Consider the following 12,066-nt stretch of genomic DNA (forward strand, 5'->3'; position numbering starts at 1 on the left):
TGGCTTCTCAGTGTGTGATCTTTAGCTGTGCCGCTTTCCTTCCTGGGGGCACAACTGCCTGGCTCCTGATTTGGCTCAGAGTTAGCCCTAACCCTCTCTGGGCATCCACTTCACTTTCCCTACGAGCTTGTAAGTGCGCAATGGGATCCCCAGAAAGAGAAACTGTTTCCAGAGCGAACAGTCAGGACAGGGGGTGGGTGGGGTGGCCCCTCCCTGTACCCTTCTCCAGTACACTCCAAGTTGTAGGCTTTCACAAAACGGGTGGGGGAGGGGGCAACTGGATGGAGGCCAGACTGGCAGGGACAGGGTCTTTGTCCCAGCTGGCTTCTGAGCCAGGAGATCCGGTGGGAAAGCCCGTGCCAGGCAGAGGGGAACGGCTGGGAGCACCGTGGGAGGAAGGGAGGGAGGGAGGGGGCAGAGGATGCTGGGTACCAGGGGACACTTCCTTACAAGTCCCGGTGGAAGGGAAGCCCAAGGAGAAGCCGCTGCTTCAGCAGGGTTCAGTCTAGGAGGCCCTCCCAGAAGAGGAAGAGTTAGGAAGGGAAGGCTGGAGCTTTACTGTGGGGGAAAGAAGCTCCTGGTTGGCACCCGAGGTCGGCGGGGGGGGGGTGGCTGAGGGGGTGAAGCGGGACCATAGTTGTGCTCCCAACCCCATCCCTGCCTGTGGGTTTGAGTCTCCAAGCCCTAGTGGCTGCCTGGACCTGCAGGTATTCAAGTCTCTCACACAGAATGATGCCTTTGCAGCTCACCTACGCATGCCTTTCATACACAGGAACCCGTCTCTAGGGGACTTATAATTCCCAAGTGTATGCATGCTGTTTAAGGAACAGTGACAAAAACCTCTGTATGTGTTCAGTACGGACTCTTTTTCTCCCTGCATGCTTGACGGGTGGCTGGTTTGGATGCATAGATTTGGAATACAAGTGCACGGCGAGCCGATTACACAGTACCACCCATCACTGTGTTACAAGTATTCGCTGACATCTGTCGTGTGTCTGGTGCTGGCAAATGCACAGAGTGTCTTCTGTCCTAGATTGTAGATAGGTAAGTAGATAACAGATCATGGTAACTACGTGTAGATGGCAACTAGACAGGTAGACAGACAGATCATGCAAGCACACAGTCCCATCAAAATTCATAAGATGGTAATGATGGTGCTTTTTTTTTTCCAATTAAGAAGACACAGGCTCAGGGAGGGTAAGGACCTTGGCCTAGGTCACACAGTGAGTTGACTAGGAACACCTCCTGTGCTTGGGGATAGGAATCAGAGTTAGGGGTGATTCTGGTATGTGCTGCCCGCATGGTGGGACAGAGACCTGGAGGAAGTCCATCCCGCAGTCTAACAACTTTCGTCTTTCCTCGTCAAGTTCTTCCACCACTGTGCAGCATGATCTCACTGCTTCTGTCTCTGCTGGCGGCTCTGGTCCTGACCCAAGCCCCTGAAGCCCTCGCTGATGACCTGAAAGAAGACAGCTCAGGTGAGTAACCCTCCAGGGGTCCGTAGCCTCTGCTCCATCTCTCCCAGGACAGAGGGCTGTCTCGGTTTAGCCCCAGCCACCTGCTTCCAGCCTAGGCACTCGGAAGGAGATATGGAAGCGCTGTGGGCAAGGGCTGGAGCCAATTGCAAAATAGGGAGGAGTTGGGGACCATAGTAAGTAGGGGAGTCTTGGGATCAGGGTTGCAAAGGGGCTAAGGGTGGAGGATCAAATTCAGGACCCTGGGCAGGGCTCAGCACCCTGAGCGGGGCGGTGCACCCCAGGCGACTTGGTCCTAGGGGGCGGGGCTTGGAGCCACGCGCACAGGCGCACTGCGTCCTGCGTCTGGCTGCAGCCGGTTTTGACCCCTGTCCACAGAGGATCGAGCCTTCCGCGTGCGCATCGGTGCCACGCAGCTGCGGGGCGTGCTGGGCGGTGCCCTGGCCATCCCATGCCACGTCCACCACCTGAGGCCACCGCCCAGTCGCCGGGCCGCGCCGGGCTTTCCCCGGGTCAAGTGGACCTTCCTCTCCGGGGACCGGGAGGTAGAGGTGCTGGTGGCTCGCGGGCTGCGTGTCAAAGTAAACGAAGCCTACCGGTTCCGCGTGGCGCTGCCTGCCTACCCCGCATCGCTCACGGATGTGTCTCTAGTATTGAGCGAATTGCGGCCCAATGATTCCGGGGTCTATCGCTGCGAGGTCCAGCACGGTATCGACGACAGCAGTGACGCTGTGGAGGTCAAGGTCAAAGGTGAGAGGACAGAGTAGAGTGAGATCTCTAGAGAGAGGGAGGAAAGGACTCTGCCCCGCCCCCCAGGGAGCTGATTGTGAGGCCGCTTAGTAAACCATGCTGGGGAAAGGCACAGGCTGGATGGGGGGCAGAGATATGGAGGAAGACAGACAGTCCCACGAGCTGTAGGTGAGCACAATCAGACTTTGCCTTTTGTGAACAGGAAGTGACAGAAAAGAGAGGGGAGGTCAGTGTGCTGGCGATCCAAGCTCAGGAGTTCTCTCTGCTCCTCAGGGGTCGTCTTCCTCTACAGAGAGGGCTCGGCGCGCTATGCTTTCTCCTTTGCTGGAGCCCAGGAAGCCTGTGCCCGCATAGGAGCCCGAATCGCCACCCCCGAGCAGCTCTACGCTGCCTACCTCGGCGGCTACGAGCAGTGTGATGCAGGCTGGCTGTCCGACCAAACTGTGAGGTGGGCTGGGGATGTCGCCCAGGACCACAGATGTCACCTGGTCACATCAGGGTGCTTGCTGCCTCTCCCTCCATCCAGGTTCTTCCGGATCCCATCTCTGGAAAGAAAATTGGCCTGTGGCTCTGCCTGGGCCTTACTTTCCTGAATCCTGACATCCCCTCCCCCCTCCACTTGCCACACAGCAGTAGGATTGACATGGAACAGCCTTCTGGGGAAGATTCCAGGCATTAGCCTCTTCCTCTCTCCTAGGTACCCCATCCAGAACCCACGAGAGGCCTGCTATGGAGACATGGATGGCTACCCCGGAGTGCGGAACTACGGAGTGGTGGGTCCTGATGATCTCTACGATGTCTACTGTTATGCCGAAGACCTCAATGGTGATTGGGGGGTGACAAGCCCTTCTGTAGCATGGCCCCTGGTTTCTTCTTTGGCCTCCACTAGGCCTCATATGTCGAAGGGGACAGGCAAATTAGACAGGCACATAACATACTCCTCCAAACACTGTCCCAGAGACAAGCCTATGTAAACCTAGCAAATAGCAGATGGGGAGGGGGAAGGAGAAGGGGAGGGGAGGGGAGGGGGGATGAGCAAACCAGCAAATAGCAGGGGGAGGGGGTTCGGCAGAATCCTATAGAGCAAGGAACTGGGGCTAGGCTCCTCTAAGCACTAATTTCCATCTTGGGTTTCACGCGGACTCTGGTACTGTCAGGTGGGCAAGGGGACCCTGTGCCAGCAATGAGCTTGCCTAGGAACCTTTAAGCGTCTAGTGTGGAAGGACTGCCAGCTGCCTAATGACCCAGCTGCTCTTTCGGCTCAGGAGAGCTGTTCCTAGGCGCCCCTCCAGGCAGGCTGACGTGGGCGGAGGCTCGGGACTACTGTCTGGAACGCGGTGCACAGATCGCTAGCACGGGCCAGCTGTACGCAGCCTGGAATGGCGGCCTGGACAGATGTAGCCCCGGCTGGCTGGCTGATGGCAGCGTGCGCTACCCCATCATCACGCCCAGCCAACGCTGTGGCGGGGGCCTGCCAGGAGTCAAGACCCTCTTCCTCTTTCCCAACCAGACTGGCTTCCCCAGCAAGCAGGACCGCTTCAATGTCTACTGCTTCCGAGGTGAGTGGCCGCAGGAGCAGAGCCGGGCCTGGAACTCTGGCCCTCACCATCTCCCTGATCATTTGCCCACAGGGGTGTCATCTAGGGTCTGGCCATCTCCCCTACAGTCTCTGCATAACATCCTCTGCCCCCCCTACCCCCCACCCCCGCAGTAGTCGGTACTAGCTTCTGTTGGTTTCAAAGCCGCCTCAACCCTTGTGTCTGTCAGCATATTGGCTAACAGAGGTGGCTGATGTTTTTCACGTCCGTGAACTAACTGTTCTGTTCTTCAGTGAACAAAACACACGTGGGAGTGGAACGCACCTTAGAATGTTCCAGATCCTATGGCTTACAGGTGTCAGGACTTTAAATACTGAGTATTGAGGAGGGGACAGAGGGTGGTGGCAGATTCTGAGCCAAGCACTTTGCCCTCACAGAAGCAGTTAGTGAGAGGCACTGGTGTGGAGGGACAGGAGGGGAGATGGAGGACAGACGTAGGTTTGTGGTCTGTGGTGGCCTGGAGCAAGGCTCTCTGGAACAGGTCATACAGTCCTGTCTGTCCTGGCTAGAGACAGCCCTCTGGGCTCCTCTTGGCCCAATTCTAGTTCAGAGTCACTGGATCTCTGCTCTGTGTTCCCTCCCTCGAGGAGGAGGTAATCCACCGTGAGCCACTGAGCACTGCACCCAGAAGGTGGTCCCTTCCCTCTGCTGCTGCCTTAGCTGAGCTCCAGGCTCCTCAGACAGTGTCCATGGAGTGCTGTCCCTGGGGGGTGGAGTCGACACCCTTCTCCATGTATGAAAACATAGTCTTCACAGCGCAGAGCCCGCTCCACCCTCCCGCTCTGTTTACACTTAAAGGAGCAGCTCACTCAGCCTTTCTAGACCCCTCTGAAGGAGCGTGAGCTCCCACGTTGTCTTACTGCTTCTCAAGTGTTCCTTCTATTGCATAACGTGCCTATTGTCTTCAGGTTTCCCTAGCATTCTCTATATCATACTCAGAAGGCTTGGCCTAAAACTAACAGGCATTCCATTAGTACTCCATTAGGGCTGAGTGATAACGTTCGTTCGGGGGGAGGGGGCCCTTGACCTCCCTGTGAGGAGCTGTGGGGGGAGGAAGCACATTCCAGGACATCCCAGGACCTGTGGAGTTCTGGCCTAAAGATGCAGTCCACACCCTGGGAGGGTTCAGAGGCACACTCAGCTTCCCACCGGCCTTTTCCTCTTGCCACAGACTCTGCCCATCCCTCTGCCTTCTCGGAGGCCTCTAGCCCAGCCTCTGATGGACTAGAGGCCATTGTCACAGTGACAGAGAAGCTGGAGGAACTGAAGCTGCCACCAGAAGCTATGGAGAGCGAGTCTCGTGGGGCGATCTACTCCATCCCCATCACAGAAGAGGGGGGAGGTGGGAGCTCCACCCCAGAGGACCCAGCAGAGGCCCCCAGGACTCCTCTAGGTAACTGTATGCCTTTACCTTGGATTCTCACTACCTGAGAGACGTTGGGGGGTAGGAGGGTAAGCCCAAGTGGACACTGGGGTCACAGCTGACATAATTCTGCCTTAGATATCTCTCTTATCACTCTCCCAAACTTGGTATTCAAGTAACCTCCACCCTCAATTTTCTGTAGCTAGAACAGCTTGTGTCTAGAAAGTGCTCTCTGGGAAGGAGATATATTTCTTACCTACCCCAAGATTAGAAAATGTTGTCAGACTGGGAGAGGGAGATGCAACAGCCTTTTCTGCCTGCGTAAGAGGCAGTTTACAGAGCCCTTCAACGCTTAGGCTAGGTCAGAGTTCTCAACAGAGCACCAGGAGCACTTCCCCTCCACTCCCCCTCCGGCCCCACCCTTCCCCCTACCTTCCCTTGCTTGGCCCGGGGCGCTGTCCCTGGTGCTGATCTGTCTTGCTGTGATCAGAATTGGAAACCCAATCCATTGCACCATCTACGGAGTCCTCAGAAGAGGAAGGAGTAGCCCCGGAAGAAGAAGAAAGATTCAAAGACACAGAGACTCTGGAGGAAGAGAAGGAGCAGGAGGACCTGTGGGTGTGGCCCAGGGAGCCCAGCAGCCCTCTCCCTACTAGCTCGGAAACAGAGCATTCACTCTCCCAGGTGTCCCCGCCGGCCCAGGCCGTTCTACAGGGGGGCGCATCACCTTCTCCCAGGCCAACAAGGGTTCATGGACCGCCTGCAGAGACTCTGCTTCCCTCAAGGGAGGGAAGCCTCGCATCCACTCCGGATGGGGCAAGAGAAGTAGCGGGGGAAGCTGGGAGCCCTGATGTCTCTGGGGCTCCTCGAGAGAGCGAGGAGGCAGGGAGCTCCGGCTTGGAGGATGGCCCTTCCCTACATCCAGCCACATGGGCCCCTGTGGGTACCAGGGCGCTGGAGACCCCCTCAGAAGAGAAGTCTGGAAGAACTGTTCTCACAGGCACCTCTGTGCAGGCCCAGCCAGTCCTACCCACCGACAGTGCCAGCCGCGGTGGAGCGGCTGTGGCCCCCTCATCAGGTAACTCTGCTGAAGGCCCTATGCCCGCTTTTCTCCTTTTCCTCCTCCTCCAGCTCTGGGCCACCTGACAGGTTGGCGGTTAATCTGCCTTCTCCCTGGACGCCCTCATTCCCTTTCCTGTCTCTCCTTGTGGAGCTTCCATTCTGTCACTTCTGTCCCAGTTCTCCCCCCCCCCCGCCCCACCACTGACCCTTGGGTCCTCTGCTGTAGCTCACATCTCACTGGCCACACAGAATGTCCTCAGACCTCTTCCTGGTGCCCTCACCAGCCTTCCCACCTCTTGAAGGCAGGCCCGCCGTCTGCTCTTCCTCCCTGTGCCCTTTGCTCTGTCCCTTTAACCACCTCCCATCAATTCCAGGGAAGCCTGAGAGACCATACCTGCCCCTCACCTCTGGGCACCAGAATACTCACCCCAAAGAGCCTTAAGCCACTACTTCTGTGAAGTATTTTTTGACTGTTTCATGGAAAACAAGCCTTGGAAATAAATCTGTATTGAACCGCTTTGTACCCCGCCGTTGACAGCCCGTGCATCTCCAGCCGTCTTTTCTGCTCATTGCTGTGTCTGAATCCGCAACTTCTGGTTCCCTGAACCCTCTCCATCCTCTGTGTCTCTCCATGTGTCTCTTTGCTGTCCCAGGAGGGCAGCAGCTTCTAACTATTCCCTCTGTCTCTCCTTGGGCCATCTACACTTCCCTTCATACTGCTGGGACCCCAGACTTGTCTGTACACATCACCCAAGGGAGTCCTCCATCACCTACAGAAGAAACCCACACTGCCTAAGGATAATGTGTAGCCTACCCAGGTAGCTCCTGCTTGGAGCTGGTTCTCTGGCTTCCCAAGGCTTAAGCGTATTATCTTCCCCAGTGTACCCAGCAAGAGACAGTACTGTTTATTATCCCTGTGCCCACTTCTCCCCTCCTGCACTAACCCTGCACTAATGACCCCACCCCACCCCAGGAGAAACGGTTTATGCTCTTCAACCCAAAGGACCTGGCTCATTCGGAACAGGGTGGGGTGGGTGGAAAGAATGGAACTGGTTTCCACCGTCTGAAAGGAACCTTTTGTCCCACAAGCCTAAGGTTCCCATCGGAAGCCCTCACGGGGGAAGGCTGAGGCCTTCCTAAGTTCACCTCTCCTCCATGGCTCAAGTGGAATACCACCCCTACGTCACAAGAAGGTCGAGGTCGCCATATCAGCTGTTGTCCTTTCTGTCCACTGGCCTTGGAGTGGGTGTAGTGGGGAAGGGGACCCTCTTAAAGGTCACCACAGTATCAGCACATCTGTAGAGAGAGCCAGAGGCCCTCTGGCCTGCTGCCAGGAAGTGGGAAAGGAATACTTTCTGGCTTTGTGAGGTAGAAAAAGAGTAAGGAAAATCCAAGAAGGGGGATCTTTCACACCGCACTGCCCAGCCAAGGTCCAGGCTCTGTGGCCCACAGCCAGGTTGGGACTTATGGCCTACAGGGCAAGGCTGAGTTTAAGAGTCTGTCCCCAAGGTTAGAGGGCTGCCCAGGAAGGAGAGGAGACTGGTTGAGTAGAAAGCGTGAGGACGCCAAGGAGCTCAGGACTCTCACCCTCATCATCTGAGACCAACCTTCGCCCTACATGGAAAACTGTTAGCAGAGGGATGCTCACCATGGTAGATGTTAGCAAAGGATGCTTGACATGTTAGATGTTAGTGGAAGGACACTCAAAAAGCTGCTTGGTCAATGTATCATATATAGCTGGGGCACCGCAGCAAATTAAATCAGCCCAGCTTCTTCCTCCTTCCCTGCTGCTGCCGCCGCCGGGCATGTGGGCCTTGGTCTCAGCTGTGCTGCTGGAGAGTAAGGACCTAGCTCTGTTGGTCTCTGGTCATCTGGACTAGAATGGAGTAGATGCTGACGGGGCTCCTCCAGCACTGAGGCGGGGCGCAGAGAGAAGGATGGAGAAGGCGGATGACCCAGCCAGAGACTGGCAGGAATCCAGGTCTCATAATCGACAGCCCCGTGCTTCTTCCCTTTCTTGGCCTCTTCCCACTGGCTGCTCAGGGCTCACACTGGTGGGAGCTCGAGCCAGTCAGGAACCTGGAGGTGAGAGAGGAAAGGCACTCAGAACTCAGGGACGGACGGGCTGGAGCAATGGCCAGTTCCAGGCAGAACTGTTACCTTCCTGGTCTGGAAGATGTCTGGGCTGGGGGACTTGGGACCCCCACCCTGGAGAGCTCAGTCTACATGGCTCACCCTCATCCTCCTCCACCTCACTTCTCTCCCGTCAGGTGACTGTATCCCCAGCCCCTGCCACAATGGTGGGACATGCTTGGAGGAGAAGGAGGGGTTTCGCTGCCTATGTTTGCCAGGCTATGGGGGGGGACCTGTGCGATGTTGGTGAGTTTGTTGAAGGACACGGGGACAGGCCAAAAGCCTGGACCCTACCCCAATAGGCTAGATCCTGAGGTGGAGGGAGGTCACTGGTTTGGGCCTTTCCATGAATAAATTGCTGCTTCAGGCAAGTTACATAGCTGGTCTGAACCTTCCTGTCACCATCCTGACTCCCGAGTTGGGAGGGGGGGTAGCGTCTTCTCCAGCATGGAGGACTGCACAGGCCAGGGTTGGAGAGCCAGCTGACCTAGCCACTGCCTAAGAGCCCTCCAGGATCAGGCCTCCCGGCTGCACTTGAGTGACTGGAGTCCTCCCCTCCTGCTGCTAGCCAGCCAGCTAAAGAAGCCATCTAAGACCCAGCAGCCTAAGCCGCTGTCTCCCCTGTGCTCCAGGCCTTCACCGCTGCAGCCCCGGCTGGGAGGCCTTCCAGGGGGCCTGCTACAAGCACTTTTCCACACGAAGGAGTTGGGAGGAGGCAGAAAGCCAGTGCCGAGCACTAGGTGCTCACCTGACCAGCATCTGCACCCCTGAGGAGCAAGACTTTGTCAACGGTGGGTGGAGCCTGGCTTCTTGGTCAATCCCACTCCTCACCCAGGCCTTCCTCACTAACGCCTCCGCATTCCCCTCCCTCCTCTCTTTTACGCCTTCCTCTCTCACAACCCTTTTCCCTTCCCTCACCCCTTAAAAGGAGATCTGTGGGGTGATTGGGCTCCTACTGTGTCATACATTTGCGGGGTTGCCTAGACTGTGGGGGAGGGGGTTCCTTGCTTTTCCAGATGCAACTGCTTCACTAACTCTGTGGTAGCAAGGTTTGCTCCTCTTCTTTCCCTTCTAAAGTGCTATTCTCCACCTGCATGTCCCTGCGCCCATGGGGTGTGAAGGTTACTTAAGAAAATAGGGAGGCAGGCCCGAGAGATGACTGGATGCTCTTTTGAAGGGCCCAGGGTTCAATTCCCAGCACCCACATGACAGCTCACAACCATCTATAACACCTGTTCCGGGGTTGCCTGCTGATGCCTGCTGGCCTCAGAGGACGCTGCACACAAGTAATGCACAGACACATATGAATGTGAAATACCCATACACATAAAAATAAAAGCTTCCAAAAGAAAAGAATTTAGGGCTGGGCAGTGGTGGCACACGCCTTTAATCCCAGCACTTGGGAGGCAGAGGCAGGCTGATTTCTGAATTTCAGACCAGCCTGGTCTACAGAGTGAGTTCCAGTACAGCCAGTGCTATACAGAGAAACCCTCTCTCGAAAAACCGAAGAAAGAGAAAGAAAGAAAGAAAGAAAGAAAGAAAGAAAGAAAGAAAGAAAGAAAGAAAGAAAGAAAGGAAGGAAGGAAGGAAGGAAGGAAGGAAGGAAGGAAGGAAGGAAGGAAAAGAAAGAAAAAGAAAGAAAGAAGGGGAAAGGAAAGGAAAGAAGAAAAGAAGAGAAAAGAAAAGAAAAGAGAAAAGAAAAAAGAAAAGAAAAGAAAAGGAAAGAAAAGAAAAGAAGAATTTGGGGAGAGCCTTTATGATAGTAAATCCGATTGTCTTCCCTGGTGGGGATAAAGAAAGACAGAAAAGGGGGATGATTGTAGCCCATCCTTGGCTACTTCCCTAGTCACTTTCTGAGTCAGCAGCCACAAGCCAGCAAGATTTGTGGAGTAGGTTTTTGGATGGACTCTCCAAAAGGTCATCACTGGCCCAGAAATACAGGGCTTGCTGCTCACTGCACCTCTGGCTTTTCTCTCTAGATCGATACCGGGAGTACCAGTGGATTGGGCTTAATGACAGGACCATCGAGGGAGACTTCTTGTGGTCAGATGGTGCCCCTCTGGTGAGGACTGTCACTGCACTGTAGTCTAGGTCATTTCCTAGAGGCCTTTCTGCCCTCCGTAACAGCCAGTGCCTCTTCCTCCCTTGCCGCCCCGTTCTCCTCTCTCCCCTGGACCCCTTCTTTCCATGTGCCTCTCCTCTCTGGCTCTTGTCGCCTTCCCAGACAGCCCCTGCCCTCTTTTTTCCACTCCCTGCCTGTCCTGGTCACCAGACCCCAACCCTTCCATATCCTGGGATCCCCCAAGCCCCCTCCAGCTCCCAGAGGGCATTTCCCCTGCTACTTACAGGGTTCAAGCCTCTCACCACCTCCTCCCCTCCCCCTTCCCAGCTCTATGAAAACTGGAACCCTGGGCAGCCTGACAGCTACTTCCTGTCTGGGGAGGACTGTGTGGTCATGGTGTGGCATGACCAGGGACAGTGGAGTGATGCACCCTGCAACTACCACCTATCCTACACCTGCAAGATGGGGCTTGGTGAGGGCTGCTGAGGGAAAGGGTGGCTGGGACTGCCACGTGTAAGAGGAGATCAAAGCTACCCACAAGAGCCTGTCAGGATGCACCCCAGACTGTGGGGGGGGGGGGTTGGCACACTACACTGACCCACTTTTTTTGGTCAACTGTAGCCACTCCTTTCCTCCCCATCAAGTTTCTGGGAGCCATTATCCACAAAAGCAGGCTCCCAGCTTCTAAATGTGTACCCCTTGCAGTGTCCTGTGGGCCTCCACCTCAGCTGCCCCTGGCTCAAATATTTGGCCGCCCTCGGCTGCGCTACGAGGTGGACACTGTACTTCGATATCGGTGCCGAGACGGGCTGGCCCAGCGCAATCTGCCGTTGATCCGCTGCCAGGAGAACGGGCTGTGGGAAGCCCCTCAGATTTCCTGTGTGCCTCGAAGGCCTGTAAGTGACGGAGGAAACAGGTCGGGGCCACCAGCTGCTTGGAAGCCCTGGGCTCAAGACGCATTGTGCCTGACAATTACTGGCTGAGCTTGGAGTGACCACTGCCTCTCACTGAGGCGAAAAGAAGGAAATAGGCTGGAGCTCTAGGGAGCTCTTGGGTGCAGATGCCTGAGAGCCTGCAACCACATTTGGGGTCCAAAGGGGTGGGCAAGTATTTTCAGAAGGTCAGGGGTTAAGTAGCAAGGACCCAGGTTACTAAGGATGCGTGCTGAGCAGAGGATGAGTATGTTTGTCTTCTATAGGGTCGTGCTCCGCGCTCAAAGGACGCCCCAGAAGCACCGCGGCACAGGAAGGCACCGATGACACCTCCCTCCAGTCTCTAGGGAGCAAGCCTGGAAGATTACTGCCCCCAGCAGGGCCCTCTCGCATCCGCTGCCTGTGCTCTTCATTCAAGATAGAGGATGACATGAAAGGGGTGGGACTGGAGTTCAGAGGACAGGGGTTTCTGGGAAACACTTGGGTGGCTCCGCCCAGCCTAGGCCCCGCCCCCTCATACAAGGGCCTCCGGTTTTACTGGGTAAGTCCCTAAGTGCCTCAACTGCCCTCTCATGTCAGCTGCCTCTTTGCCCCTCGATTTCTTTAGGGGACACTGTGCTACTCGTTCTTGATTTCCAAAGGGTTTTTTTTAGGAGGAAGTGCCAGCAAAACCAGATGGAAATAAAGTTGT

The 12,066-nt window shown here is 55.8% G+C and overlaps 1 protein-coding gene across 1 annotated transcript; it reads left to right on the top strand.

Annotated features, from left to right (window-relative positions):
• Nucleotides 1–1,387: 1,387 nt before the first annotated feature.
• Bcan (brevican) lies at nt 1,388–12,066 on the top strand. The gene is given in 14 exon segments (XM_052180162.1): nt 1,388–1,478; nt 1,854–2,225; nt 2,499–2,673; nt 2,923–3,050; nt 3,491–3,784; nt 4,995–5,216; nt 5,677–6,264; nt 8,519–8,604; nt 8,606–8,627; nt 9,014–9,172; nt 10,361–10,443; nt 10,771–10,915; nt 11,149–11,339; nt 11,642–12,066. Coding segments are annotated over 14 exon segments (2,637 nt in total). The 3' UTR covers nt 11,723–12,066.

The sequence above is a fragment of the Apodemus sylvaticus genome, chromosome 4, assembly GCF_947179515.1.
Source record: "Apodemus sylvaticus chromosome 4, mApoSyl1.1, whole genome shotgun sequence".
In the NCBI taxonomy this organism is placed as follows: domain Eukaryota; kingdom Metazoa; phylum Chordata; class Mammalia; order Rodentia; family Muridae; genus Apodemus; species Apodemus sylvaticus.